General features: G+C 42.5%; 1 protein-coding gene across 3 annotated transcripts in view; it reads left to right on the forward strand.

The window, feature by feature from the left end:
• Window positions 1-14,103, forward strand: part of TMEM209 (transmembrane protein 209) — a 31,162-nt gene extending 17,059 nt beyond the window's left edge. For 2 of the 3 annotated variants that reach the window (XM_073328916.1, XM_073328914.1), the window contains exons 12-15: window positions 1,897-2,011; window positions 2,104-2,201; window positions 3,102-3,175; window positions 4,293-6,427. In XM_073328916.1, the coding sequence (XP_073185017.1) occupies window positions 1,897-2,011; window positions 2,104-2,201; window positions 3,102-3,175; window positions 4,293-4,347 (342 nt within the window). In that variant the 3' untranslated portion in view covers window positions 4,348-6,427. Of the gene's footprint in view, window positions 1-1,896; window positions 2,012-2,103; window positions 2,202-3,101; window positions 3,176-4,292; window positions 6,428-13,538 lie in introns of those variants that run through there. The other variant, XM_073328915.1, reaches the window with a different exon arrangement.
• The last annotated feature ends 1,457 nt before the right edge of the window (window positions 14,104-15,560 follow it).

Here is a 15,560-nt window from a genome sequence, read left to right on the forward strand (position 1 = left end):
TTTGATGAAACTTAAAATGCATTATTTTTCAGTGCTAGTAGTAGGAATATGAAGTAGAGAGAGAGCTTGTGAATCTTTTGAGGAACATGATCCAAATCCTGCACACCTCATTTGCCAAAGTAATCCCATTGCGCTCAATGAGATTACTTGGTAGAATTATGCAAACCAGATCTAGCCCCATACAGATCACAAAAATAATATTGTTGTGTACCTTAATCTTGCGTCACTCTTACTTAGACATAATTGAAATAAATGCCTGTTTAATAGCTGTGGTGGGTGTAGCCTGACTTGCTCCGACCGTGATACTGCAATTGTTTTCTACATTCAGACACAATTTAACTAATCATCTGCATTCAAATGAATCTTCTATAAAATAATTCCTAATACAGGAACAAATTATTAAATGACTTCACCTTGATTATATGTCTAATTTCAGTTCTCCAAAGCAGATTGCAAAGTAAACACATGAAAGAATAATAAACATGGATTGAGTGGTCTTGTGCCCATTTAATTGAATATTGTTTGCTGTGAAATCCTAAATGACTAACTCAAAGGAGTAAATAATCTAGTTGGAGAGAGACTCTCCATGTGGCTGAGCTGAGTGACCTGAAAGGCCAGAGGATAAGTGTGTTTTAGCAGAAACAGTAACATGTACTTGAAAACAGGGAATTAAAATATTACTTCAGTTGTCAGAAAACTAACACGACATAGAGACAAAGAGTAATGACACATGAGTGACACAATTCTGAGGATTTTTTTTTCTTGCTGTCTCTGCAAAAGATAGCTGACGTTCTGCCTTGAGTCAAGTGGGAACCTACCAGTTCTTAAGGGAAAGCACTCATAGTCATGAGAGAGAATATTACATCTGGGAATGGAGCCATTTTTTTTCCCCCTCCCACAACCAACCAGATGAGATGCCATTGGAGACTATATTGAATATCTAAATACTAATAAGCGAAGACTAGTTCTGACAAATCATCCTAAACTTCTGTAAACCCCTGAATGAGTTACTAGTCTAAAATATATTAAATGTACGTTGAGGAAATGTTAAAATTGAAAATTTCAAGTCAACAAATGCAAAATTGCAGTACATGCAATATGAATAATGTTGCTGTAAGAACCTTAACATACATTTAACACTAACAGTAGGTACAGTTTAGTTTTATCTGCTTTCCACTGTGTACTGGTTCTAGCATTCTTCCCCGTATATAGAGCGTACTTAGGGTGACCAGATAGCAAGTGTGAAAAATCGGGACGGGGTGGGGGGTAATAGGAGCCTATATAAGAAAAAGCTCTGAATATCGGGACTGTCCCTATAAAATCAGGACATCTGGTCACCCTAGGGGTATTTGTTCAGACTGAGAGAGTTGGTCTTAAGTTTTACAAAAAACTTAATGTGTGAGTATACAGTTTGCCAAACCATGGTTGGTTTGAATCTGTTGATCTCAATCAGACCTTTAAAGATAATGGGGCAGGAGGGAAGGAGTTAAAATAAATATTCTGGTTTGGGGCCCATGTTGGCTTCTAAATTTTGGAACTTTGCTTTGAGGTGCAGAGATAAAAACACTATGTCAGAGCCTCGGTGTAGCCGCTGACATACAGCCATCTCTGGAAGGGAATGAATATGCCACATTGTGGCTGACGTCTTGTTGTTCAGCTGACAGATGTACCTTGACTTGTCAACATCTTACATAAATATTCTGGCCAATGTCAAGTGTTGGGCCACTGAGGACAGTGGTTAAAGCACTCCACTGCTTTGTCCCTTTTTAAATTTGCTGAGGTTCAGTCAAAGCTGTAATAGGATCTGAGATTGTTAAAGATTAACCACTTTATTGTAGCAGTTGTTTCTACAATCTGTCTGATAGGCACTAAATTCTGATTTAATTTTTTCTTAAGATCATTATGCACGTGTTCTGCACTTATCTTGACTCCAGGCTGCCTCCTCACCCAAAATATCCTGATGGCAAAACATTTACCTCACAACACTTCATTCAAACACCAGATAAGCCAGGTATTGGCATCCTTTGTCCCTTTGTTTGCTGGGATTGACTGGTTGGATCACGTCCTTCATGTCCATATTATCTCTTAAATTTCTATTCATAGATGTTTCAAATGAGAATGTTATTTGCATCCACCAGAGCACCATCAACCCTCCCCACTATGAACTTATCTACCAGTGCCAAGTTTACAACTTACCCAAGGTATGAACATGGTCCTTTTCTTCTGATACCTCAAGAAAGCTACATACATTCTGAAAACTCTAGCTGATGTTGATTGGTTATCTTTTTTGAGCAGTCAGGTTTATTGACAGGGGAATTGTCTTTGAATGTAGCAAAGCTCAGTGCAATGTACAAGGCAACATGCTACCTTGATCTAGTGATAGCCCTTGGCATATAAGTTGCTACTAAATAACACCATTAAAATAAAGAGCCTCAGTAGAGTAGGGAAGGCAGTATCTTCCCCTTGTTGCATGTTCTTTTGATAAGTTGCTAGTGTTTAAAATAAGTAATTTAGACCCCAGAGGTCTGTGTTAATTCTTCAGCACCAGCAGATCTTGTGTCTCTTACCAGCAAAAGTCTGCGTTGGAAAAATTTCCATTCCCAGAATCAAAAGGTTATATTGATGCTGTTGGATCCCTGGTCAAAACTTGAGCCCTAGTTTCAGAAATGATTGTCAATTCCTCTAGTCCTTAAAAGAGTGGAAGGTCATAATCCAGCCTAACAAATTTTCTCTTTTTGCATTTGCCCAGCTGGAGGATATAAGCAGTGTCGCAAAACTAACTTAAATCCTGGAGGTTCATTATGGTGAAGAAGCCCATAATATTATTCCTTTGGTAATGGTTTCCCTCCTATAGCAGTTTTTCATCTCAAAATACTTTGCAGGTCAGCATACTAATGCCATAATGATATCTACCCAGTGAAGTGCAGCCGCCTCTCGTGTGGAGTGTGACAGCTGTTTAACAATGGAAAGCATCATTACACAAAAGCTTAGGACAGGAAGTGAAGGGTATTTTCTTTTAAGTAAGAAATTGTGCAGAACTTTCAGACTGAATATTGTATGTATTACTTAATCTTCACCTTCTTCTCTTCCTGTGAGTTCAGGGCAGAAACAACATGTTCCATACCTTGCTTATGTTCCTGTGCATCATAAAGACAAAAGAATCTGGGATGCTCGGGTAGGTATAGAGTGCCATGAATCCCTGCATTTAATACAGGCTGAGAACTGTAACATTCCTTGTTGTAAATAAGCAGTTTAGCTGCATGTAGACTGATCTTAAGTTCCTGTAGAAACCATCTGTGGTGTTCACTGTATGGCAATTTCTTGCTGGTCTGTAAACACCCTATTTCTTTCACTCTCCCCCAACACGCTCTTTTGGCTGCCTCCTACACTCTTATGATAAATAATTTAAAACTTGCAATTTGCATTTCTAACGGAAATACAGAACATTATTCTTTCTCCTCAAGCTTGAGACAGGGAGGTAAGGGCCCTTTTCTCTTTTTTGAACAAGGATATAAATCTACCTTAAAAACCTGACTCCACTTTCCAGGGACAGCTAAAAGTTTGCATTTCAGGCTGAGCTCTTCAAACACAAGAGCTTTACTCTGAGCTTCCATGGGGAAAGTCGAGCTCCTCAGTTCCTGAAAAGACTAATTCTGGGCAGCAAATGAGGACTGACAATTAAATGCACTAAAAAAAGTACTATGGGGAATTGTGCACTCTTATGTCCTACTGAAATCTGGGATAGGAGCACTTAAATTTTGCAAGTTCTAAGGAGTATCAGATTGATTAAGCAAGGAAAATTAGTACACTGAAATGAAATAAAATAATTTTAAAAGCTTCTTATACTTATTTGAGCCTCTAGGTGCATAAAAAGAGTTGCATTTTATTTGCAGGCTGACAGTCTAGTGGAGCACAAACTGAAATATTGGCCTCTTTAGTCACTGCCTGGCTAGATGCTGGCCTGAAATCCACTGCCATTGAGAAATATAGGTATAATTAGATGCCATCATTAGCCACTAATCTTTGCTTTTTGAGCTGTATAAGAAATTTTGAATATGTGTACTGGGCAACTCTGCCTACGTTGACATAAAAGTGAAGTCCAGACTTTCCCATTTAATTCCTGTGGGGTTGTACTCTGTTCATAGTGAAGCACAACTCTTAAACAGAAGGAACATTTGGCAGGGATTGAAAGAACGGCTGGAGTCAGGAGCTTACAACCTGTCTTGGCAACTTTGCTTTAAATGTACGTTTGGGGTTATTGTTATTTTATTATGGCGACTTTGTCTTTGCAGGCGAGTAAATCTTGGCTTATCAGGAGTGAATGTTCTGTGGATCTTGGGAGACTAGTACATCATTGTTCACTGTGGATGGCCTCCCCCTTCACAAAGTGAGAAACAATCTCTGAGATAACTAAACAGCTTATTACACTTGTGCCTTGAACATAAACCTACAACGATGTACTCGTGTGAGATCCTTGTGAACATAGGATATGTTTGCATTCAATACACTGTTTGCATGAGAACATACTTCCAGCACTGAAATACTCCTACCAGCTCTTTTGTGCAAAGACGTCTCTTTACAACTTCCCACCTTTACAAGCCCTACTTTAAAAGCCTTCACCATTCTTCTGGCTGAGTTGTCCTCCAGAGGCCACCACTGCTGATACTGGAATTAGAAGCAACTCAGCGGTACCCCTGCCAGCTTGGGGAATGAATTGTGAGCCCTCATCTGCGTGACAGGGTAGAATACTACAGTGCAACTTGGACTGCCCTACTAAGGTTGTACACTGCTGCTTGGTACTTGTTACTTCAGTGCTGCCACTTGACAAATCAGTCACTGCAAGTGTGGCCAAGAGCAAGATCCACATGCACCGGGAAATGCCACATAATCAGGATTCTCTTTGGCTTATGCAGAAAGGCTTGTGGCTATCCATCATTGGAGTACCAGTGTAGTGGGATTTTGTGGCACCATCACACTTTTAAAGTGACTGCACTGTAGGTGTAAGTGAAAGAAAACTTCAGACCCTACACACCAGTTAGACTATATTCTTATGGATTTTTTTTTTTAAACAAAATAACCCGAAATCTTTTAAACTGGAGTGTGTTTGGGGCAACAAAACGTTGCCGATGTCTTGACTGCAGTTGAAGTCTTGCCCTAACTTCATTTATTTTTTAAAAAGTTCTCGCATTAGTATTTCTGGTATTAATCCCCTATTTTTAGAGGTGTTTGAGCTGTAAAAATTTACTCTAAAATGGAATGTAGCTTCAGTGTGTCTGCATAAGAACAAAATATTTACACTTAAATCAGGATGTCCTAGGAGTCCAAAGGGGCATCCTCTCTTCCACGCCCCCATAGCCCCACGTTGCTGGGAATTTCATCATAACCAAGGACAAACAGATGCAACTTGACATTGTTAGTCACTGGAGGGACTTGAGGCTCTGCTGGTGTTTCCTGCCCGGGGCAGATAGCAATGACCCAGAAGCAAGAATCAAATTTATGACTTGAACTCCTGTCTTGTATGGGTGGCATGTCACTTTAGATCCTCAGGCCAGCCAACACCTTACTTTGAGAAAAAAGACCTGTTCTGCTCTTTATGACAAGTATTTACAATGGTGGGATGTCCCTGGATAACCCAGCATGGTTTTTTTACAGTTATATAAGCAATTGCTCTGCAATGTAGACTAGTTGCTCCCTGGAAAAATTTGAGTTAAACTTGTTTTAAACAAAATGGATTCCTACATGTATGCCAAGGTTTTTTCCTATAGGGATAAAGGATACATTGCAAATCCTGGTAACCAGGGAATTTTAAAAATGTGTGCTATAGGGTTCTTTTTAAAAATATATATATTGTGGGGACCATTTCAGAAGCCCTCTGGTAAGGGTAATGTTAAGGGTCCTCCTGTTTCTTTCAGTCTCTTGTCATCAGGTATGACGTTAAGGCAGGGTGGCCTACTTAATTTTACCCTTTCAACCCACAATAACCGGAAAATTGAGACCACAATGTCACTGTGTTAAACTGCCAACGATGCTGCTCTGTAGAACCCTGCTTGAAGTATTCCTCCAGGATTCAGTAAAAGAGCTGGCTGGTTAGACTTGTGAAGAATACACAAGGTTTGTATTGGTTTTACAATGACTACACTCTTTTGTACTGTGTTCAGTTTTTACTGAACTGTGGATTGCCTACCTAGATGAGCAGGTGGGGACAAGTTTGGAAATGTCATTTTTAGTATGCTCAGCACAATTACCATTCATGATCTCAGTTGGACTGTTTGGTATTTTTAATGCATGAGCCTAACTTATTGCCATTGTCTGTCAGAACTGCATCTTACTCTACAACTTCCCCCAGGAGGTATGAATTTTTCCTGGAGATCAGACTGTTAACAATGGTTAATTTGGTGCCTGTATTAAATGGGTTCATTTGGTTAAACGTGTGTGTGTGGTTTTGTGCAATAACAAATGGCATATTTTGTCTCCCAAATATCTGTTTACACACCCCATATCATCTAGTTTGAGACTTATTTCCGCATTATACAATTCACTGTCAGGTTTGCATGACAGTTCATCTGTAGCAATGAGTAACTAAACTTTACTGTAATGTGGCATGTTTTGCTTAGAAAAGGTGGCAAAGAACTGACAGATATACTATTTGAGTGGCATTTAAGGCAGGAAGGAAATTGGTTTGGTCTGGTAACAATCATGTTAGTGCATGCCGTTCTAATTGAAGCTGCTCAAGGGTATCTGAAAGCAGACAGTAGTTCTAATGTCTTCCATCTTGAACACTGCACATATCTTGTGGGTGAGACAGCCCAGCAGCAGGAAACACAACCATTATGGTTCTAACACCTCTAGTGCTAAAATATATCACATAGGTTCCAACAGATACTTGCTTCTTCCTTTATGAACTTTCAGATTGTTTGTTTGGAGACAGAAGAGAGAAATAGACATAGCTGTTGAAGCTTGGGCTTTTGGTCTGAAATCTGAACAAAGTTAGCTAATGAGTTCTTTGCATAAGTTTTTCAGGAGTAATATCTTATCCAAGAGCTACTTTTTTCTTGAAACCACATAATATCTAGTATTTTAAAAAAAAACTATGCAAAGGCAATATTAGTCATCAAACTATAGAAGAAAGCTCATCCAAATTTTGTTTAACTGTTTGGAGCCTGCCACTGTTTCACTGAAAGTGGCTACTGTCCTGAGTGCAAATATTATGCAGGCTCTCAACCCTTCCAGACTACTGTACTCCTTTCAGGAGTCTAATTTGTCTTGTGTACCCCAAGCTTCACTTCACTTAAAAACTCATTGCTTACAAAATCGTACATAAAAATATAAGTGTCACAGCACACTTACTGAAAAATTGCTTACTTTCTCATTTTTACCATATAATTATAAAAGAAATCAATTGGAATATAAATATACTTAGTGTATAGCCTATAGAGCAGTGTAAACAAGTCATTGTATGAAATTTTAGTTTGTATTGACTTTGCTAGTGCTTTTATGTAGCCTGTTTATAAAACTAGGCAAATATCAAGATGAGTTGATGTACCCCCAGAAGACCTCTGTGTACCCCCAAGGGTACGCATACCCCTGGTTGAGAATCACTGATCTAGCCAATGGAGGGTTTCTATTAAAAGGTGAAGTATGATGGTAAAAAGCTGAGATTGCTAATAAAATTTGGGTAGCCTTAATTACAAACATGGCCTCAGTCTAGTTCTTAGAGGATGGGTGTTCATATCTCAAAAAAGTAAATTCTAATTGACCACTTGTTGGCAACCTCAGAAGAGAGGTCAACAAATGAATTGCTATGGAGAGTGAAATCCTCTTACCCCTAAATGAGGTCCCTCTAAAGCAGGATTCAGGCATGCTGGTGGGGCAGTATGAGGGAAGCTCACTGCTTATTTTGCCTACTGTGTAACTAAAGGGGAGGGCTCAGGCCCCAGTTATCTCAAGCCAACACCCTTCAATAGCACTAACTTTCCACTGTTGCTTTTAAATTAAAAGAAAGCTCATTTTTTTGCAAAATCTAACTAGACCATAGGCTTTTCTCCTTCAGTAGCTGAAGAGCTTTTCTCTTGTGCTACATGGATGATTCCAGTGTCAACTGCCTGTTTTGCCTGCTTCTACAGCTCTCCTTTGTGCATTCTTCCCACTGTCCTATATAGGTGAGACCATTACCAGGTCTCTTACTTCAAGTCACTTCTCAAGACCCACAACTGTAATGCCAACAGCCAACTACTAATAATGGCTGGTTTGAGACACGAGATGGTTATTACACATTTCAAGTGCCTTCCTAGAATGTGAGCTCTTTAGAGAACCGGCACTGTTTCTTGTACATTTTGAAAACCCACCTAGCTTTTGCGAGCTCCTATACATCAAATAAGACATCTCTATTGCCTGCAGTGATGCAGGGTTTTACATTAAACGTTAGTGATGCCTTCTACTCCTGGAGGAGATGACTGAGTTTCAACTAACGTATTTCAAAATGTATTTACTTTGTGTTCCCATTGTCTGTCAATGATTGTCTTACATTTAAAAAGCATTTTGTTCATTTCTTCCTAAACCTCTTCATCGCCTTTGTTATTGACTTAAGAACATAAGAATGGCCATAATGGGTCAGACCAATGGTCCGTCTGTCCCAGCATCCTGTCTTCTGACAGGGGTCAATGCCAGATGCTTCAGAGGTAATGAATAGCACAGGGCAGTTGTCAAGTGATTCGTCCCATCGTCCAGTTCCAGCATCTGGCATTCAGAGGCTTAGGAACGCCCAGAGCATGGGGTTGTATCCCTGATCATGTTGGCTAATACCCATGGATGGACCTGTCCTCCATTAACTTCTCATCCTTTTTTGAACTCCGTTATACTTTTGGTCTTCGCAACATCCCTGGCAATGAATTCTGTGACTGTGTTATGTGAAGAAGAACTTTGTTTGTTTTAAACCTGGTCCCTGTTAATTTCATTGGGTGACCCCTGGTTCTTGTGTTATGTGAACAGGTAAATAACACTTTTTTCCCACCCCAGTCATGATTTCATAGACCGCTGTCATATTCCCCCTCAGTTGTCTCTTTTCCAAGCTGAACAGTCCCAGTCGTCTTAATCTCTCCTCATATGGAATCTGTTCCGTACCCCTAATTATTTTTATTTCCCTTCTCTGTACCTTTTCCAATTCTAGTACATCTTTTTGGAGATTGGTTGACCAGAACTGCACACACTATTCAAGGTGTGAGCATACTATGGATTTATATAGTGGCATTATATTTACTGTCTTCTCCATCCCTTACCTAATGGTTCCAAACATTTGCTTTTTTGAATGCAGCTACCCATTCAGCAGATGTTTTCAAAGAAGTATCCACAGTGACCCCAGTATTTTTCTTGAGTGATAGCAGCTAATTTAGACCCCATCATTTTGTATTTATAGTTGGGATTATGTTTTCCAATGTGTATTACTTTGTATTTATCAATATTGAATTTCATCTGCCATTTCGTTGTCCAGTCACCCAGTTTTGTGAGACCCCTTCATAACTCTTCGCAGTCAACTTTAGATTTAACTATCTTGAGTAATTTTGTATCGTCTGCAAACTTTGCCACCTGTTTACCTCTTTTTCCAGATCATTTATGAATATGTTGAACAGCACTGGTCCTAGTACAGATCTTTGGAAGACCCTGCTATTTACCTGTCTCTATCGTGAAAACTGACCATTTATTCCTACCCTTTGTTTCCTGTTTTTTAACCAGTTACTGCTCCATGAAGAGGACCTTCCCTCTTATCCCATGATTGCTTAGTTTGCTTAAGAGTTTTTCGTGAGGACCCTGTCAAAGCTTTTTAAAAGTCCAAGTACACTATATAGAATCATAGAATATCAGGGTTGGAAGGGACCTCAGGAGGTCATCTAGTCCAACCCCCTACTCGAAGCAGGACCAATCCCCAACTAAATCATTCCAGCCAGGGCTTTGTCAAGCCTGACCTTAAAAACTTCTAAGGAAGGAGATTCCACCACCTCCCTAGGGAACCCATTCCAGTGCTTCACCACCCTGCTTGTGAAAAAGTTTTTCCTAATATCCAACCTAAACCTCCCCCACTGCAACTTGAGACCATTACTCCTCGTTCTGTCATCTGCTACCACGGAGAACAGTCTAGATCCATCCTCTTTGGAACCCCCTTTCAGGTAGTTGAAAGCAGCTATTCAATCCCGCCTCATTCTTCTCTTCTGCAGACTAAACATTCCCAGTTTCCTCAGCCTCTCCTCATAAGTCATGTGTTCAAGTCCCCTAATCATTTTGTTGCCCTCCGCTTGACGCTTTCCAATTTTTTCACATCCTTCTTGTAGTGTAGGGCCCAAAACTGGACACAATACTCCAGATGGGGCCTCACCAATGTTGAATAGAGGGGAACCATCACATCCCTCGATCTGCTGGCAATGCCCCTATTTATACAGCCCAAAATGCCATTGACCTTCTTGGCAACAAGGGCACACTGACTCATATCCAGCTTCTCATCCACTGTAAACCCTCGGTCCTTTTCTGCAGAACTGCTGCCTAGCCATTCGGTCCCTAGTCTGTAGCGGTGCATGGGATTCTTCCATCCTAAGTGCAGGACTCTGCACTTGTCCTTGTTGAACCTCATCAGATTTCTTTTGGCCCAATCCTCTAATTTGTCTCGGTCCCTCTGTATCCTATCCTTACCCTCCAGTGTATCTACCACTCCTCCCAGTTTAGTGTCATCTGCAAACTTGCTGAGGGTGCAATCCACGCCATCCTCAGATCATTTATGAAGATATTGAACAAAACCGGCCCTAGGACCGACCTTAGGGCATTCCCTTTGATACCGGTTGCCAACTAGACATGGAGCCATTGATCACTACCCGTTAAGCCTGACAATCTAGCCAGCTTTCTATCCACCTTATAGTCCAGTCATCCAGCCCATACTCCTTTAATTTGCTGGCAAGAATACTGTGGGAGACCGTGTCAAAAGTATTGCTAAAGTCAAGGAATAACACGTCCACTGCTTTCCCCTTTCCACAGAGCCAGTTATCTCGTCATAGAAGGCAATTAGATTAGTCAGGCATGATTTGCCCTTGGTGAATCCATGCTGACTCTTCCTGATCACTTTCCTCTCCTCTAATTGCTTTAGAATTGATTCCTTGAGGACCTGCTCCATGATTTTTCCAGGGACTGAGGTGAGGCTGACTGGTCTGTAGGTCCCCGGATCCTCCTACTTCCCTTTTTTTAAAGATGGGCACTACATTAGCCTTTTTCCAGTCCTCCGGGACCTCCTCTGATCACCATGAGTTTTCAAAGATAATGGCCAATGGCTCTGCAATCACATCCGCCAACTCCTTTAGCACTCTCGGATGCAGCGCATCCAGCCCCATGGACTTGTGCTCGTCCAGCTTTTCTAAATGGTCCCGAACCACTTCTTTCTCCACAGAGGGCTGGTCACCTTCTCCCCATGCTGTGCTGCCCAGTGCAGAAGTCTGGGAGCTGACCCTGTTTGTGAAGACAGGCAAAAAAAACCATTGAGTACATTAGCTTTTTCCACATTGAGTGGAAATTAGCTATATTTACAGAAATTTCCACATTGAGTACATTAGCTATATCCACTGGATCAGCCTTGTCGACATATTTGTTGACCCCCTCAAATAATTCTAATAGACTGGTGAAGTATGATTTTCCTTTACGAAAGCAGTGTTGACTCTTTTTCCAACATATTGTGTTCATCTCTGTGTCTGATAATTCTGTTCTTGACTATGATGTCAACCAGTTGCCTGGTACTGAAATTTTGCTTACCAGCCTGAAATCGCCAGGGTCGCCTCTGGAGCCTTTTTAAAAAATTGGTGTTACATTAGCTGTCCTCCATTCATGTGGATGCTGATTTAAGCAATAATTTACATACCACAGTTAAGCCTTGTCTACGCTGCAGTTTTGTCGACAAAACAGTGGAGGTGCGTACACACTACAATGTTTCTTCTGCCAACAAAACTCATGCTTTGCTGACAAAATAAAACCACTTCTATGAGAGGTGTAGAGCTTTTTGCACAAAGTTATATTGACAGTGTCAGGGTAGACACTGTGCTTGGTTATGTCACAGTAAAGGGCCCAAGGAGATGTCCCACAGTGCCCATCCTGACTGCTCTGGTCAACAGTTCAAACTCTGCTACCCTGTACCCAGATATACAGGCATCCGCACCTTCCCCTTTAAAGGCACAGGGCTTTTTGAAATTCCACTTCCTGTTTACTCAGCGTGGTGCGCTCATATGGCAACTCTCCATCTGACCAGGGCAGTTTCACGCTCCAAACACTCTTCTGCTTGGAGCACACCGGAGCTGTTGAATCTGCTGAGTATATGGGGAGAGGAAGCTGTGCAGTCCCAGCTCCACTCCAGCTGGAGGAACTTCAATAGCAACAGTCAGATTTCCCATGGCATGTTGGAGAAGGGCTATGAATGGGACATGCAGCAGTGCCATGCAAAGATCAAGGAGTGGAGGTACCTGGACCTGGCAGGTGTACCAGAAGGCAAGGGAGTCAAACCCTCATTCCGGTATTGCGCTGAAGACCTGCCAATTCTATAAGGAGCTGGACACCATTCTTGGTGGTCGAGGTGGGGCTGCCACCAAAAGGCCCGTGGATACTTCAGTGGGACTGGAGACAGTGGACAGCAGAATCAGCCTCAAGGATGAAGTCGTGGACAAGGAGGTCGAGTTGGAGGAGAAAATGGAACAGGTGACAGGGTCGTCCAGGACCATGGGGAGCCAGGAGCTCTTTTCAACCCCGGAGGGTTCAAGCCATTCCCAGCACTCCGTCTCTGGCGTGCATGATGCAGGAGAGGGGAGCTCTGGTAATTGATCTTTTTGAGTTAATGCTGCTGGGTCATATGAGGTGGAGCTGTCCTTTGCTTTGTTATATTCTAGAAGTGGGTGAAGGGATAGAAATGTACAAGGCTAGCTGTGTTTGCATGTGCTTCATGTTGCCCCGTACAGCTAAGCAGTTCGGTGGAACAGCGTGTTAATGTACACCGAGATTTCACAGAAATCCTCCAGAGAGATCTCTAGGAAACTTTCCTGGAGGTACTTGCTAATCCTCTGCTGAAGGTTCCTTGGCGCAGAGCTGCTTTTGTTCCTTCCCCCAATGTAGGAAACTTTCCCATGTCAATTAGCAATCATGTGTGCTGGGACCAAAGTGGCACACAGGCGAGCAGCGAAGGGACCCGGTCTGAAGCCGCACCCACTTAGGAGATACACCCTTTCATCTTGCTCACCCTCAGGAGTGAGATATTGGCTATAATGACCCCCACCTGTTGAAAATGGTGGCAGAATTTACAATTTTGTCCTTAGTTGCCTGCAGTGATCCCCTTAAAAAACCACCTCAACCCTTTGCCCCATCTTGAGGTCTCCCCGGGGCTGAGCTCACCATGTTTAGGGTGCTGGTCAAGCTCTGTGCTTGCCAAGTGCCAGTGAGAAACTGATTCATAAAAAGAGAGGTGTATTTTACTATGCTGTGAGTGCACTAACAATTGTGTTTGTTTATTCTTTCTTGTGCTTCTGTAGATGTGGCCTTCAGGGGAACCCCTTACACATCGGCGGAGCACCTCCACCAGATAAGGAAGTGACTGAGGAGGAGCAAAGAGGACATGTTTTGATAGGTGCTCCAATCTTCGGAGGACAATAAACAAGAACTCAGGGCATGGAAAGAGACTTTAAAAAGACAAATATAAAACAGGCAGGACAGAAAGGAGAGCCAGGAGTGAATTTTAATGGGCCAGGAGTGGATGATAAAAGTGATGGAGGACTGAAGTCTCAAATTACAATGCAGGCTGAATTCATGCATGCTCGCCTCCTCCCCCCTCACAGCAATACCGAACTGCTTGCCTTCTGCCCCTTGAAGCCAATACCGAACTGCTTGCCATGCTCCTCCTAAACTCCTCCCACACCTTCCTTCCAACCTCCCGACCTGTCTTGTTACTCCATTCACTCTATCCCTTTGGACAGTTTCCAAAATGACAGCTGGACTTACACATAGCTATGAGAGCCTACCCTGCCCTTCACTGTTATCTCCCTTCCCCCCCAAGCATTTAGTGCGTGTGGTTGTTTTGTATTTAATAAAAACATACTCTCTGAAAGATAATCTTTATTTGTCTCCTACATGTGCTGGTTGCTGCTTAAATTAATACGCAGCGGCAACTAGATCATTTGCAGACTACAAATCACTGTTGGGAATAATTAAAATTGTCGTGCAAGGCTGCAAGTTAACAAACCATGGCAGAGAGCTGTATTACTGGTGTTCACTGTCAAAATAGAGCCACAAGGCCTCCCTGATTCAAATAGCCCCCCCACCCCCTTGTGCCCCTCTAAGAGCGCTAGTAGCTGGCTGCTCAAAATCAGCTGCCAGGCGATCCACCTCTGCATTCCAGGATGGGGGAAACTTTTCACCCTTAGCCACACAAATATTACAGAGTGCATGTTTAGGTCTAACCTGCCATAAGGGCAGCACCAGCATGCTTTTAATCTGCCGCATACACGTTCTATGGTCATTTTGCATCTGCTCAGCCTATTGTTGAAGTGTTACTTGCTGCTGTCCAGGTTTCCCAGATAAGGTTTCAGGAGCCATGGGAGGAAGGGGTAGGCTGGGTCTCCCAGGATCGCTATGTGCATATCAACATCCCCCCATTGGCATTTTCTGATCTAGAAAGAAAGTCCCTGGCTTGCAGCTTTCTGTACTGGCCAGTGTTCCTGAAGATGCGTGTGTCATGCACCTTCCCTGACCACCTCACGTTGATGTCAATGAAATGCCCATGGTGATCCACAAGCACCTGCAGTACCATAGAGAAGTACCCCTTTCTTTTTAGGTACTCCGTTGCAGCAAGGTCCAGGGCCAAAATAGGGATATGCATACCATTTTTGCCCAACTGCAGTTAGGGAATCCCGTAGCTGCAAAACCATCCACTGTTTCATGGACATTTCCAAGAGTCACAGTCCTTCATGGCAGGATGCGATTAGTGGCCCTGCACACTTCTGTTAATGTAGCCCCAGTAGTGGACTTCCATGATTTCAAACTGATTTGCGACTGACCTATAACAGTCTGGAATTGGCAGCTTCCACATAGCAATCACCATGTGCTTCTCCACCAAGAGGGCAGCTCTCATTTTGGTGTCCTTCCACCACTGTGCTGGGGAAAGTGCCTCACACCGTCCCAGGAAGGTGGCTTTCCACATCTGAAAATTCTGCAGCCGCTGATCATCATCCCAGGACTGCATAACAATGCAATCCCACCACTCAGTGCTTGTTTCCCAAGCCCCAAAGTGACAGTTCACTGTCTGCAGCTGCTCTGTGAATACCCAAAGTAATCTGGTGGTGTTTCTTTCTGTGGCATGCCGCAGGTCAGGCAACTCTGATTCCTGTTCATCTTGGGTGCTCACGATATACTGCATGACCAGCTGCAATGTGTTTGTAACAGTGACCACCACAGTAGAGAGCCAATGCAGGAGCCATCCTTTCAGACGTGGAATGATGGGACAGAAAAACCATCATCATGGGATACTGCGCCTGCACCCAGGATGCACTGCGATACAC

This window comes from Lepidochelys kempii, chromosome 1 (genome assembly GCF_965140265.1).
Source record: "Lepidochelys kempii isolate rLepKem1 chromosome 1, rLepKem1.hap2, whole genome shotgun sequence".
NCBI lineage: Eukaryota > Metazoa > Chordata > Testudines > Cheloniidae > Lepidochelys > Lepidochelys kempii.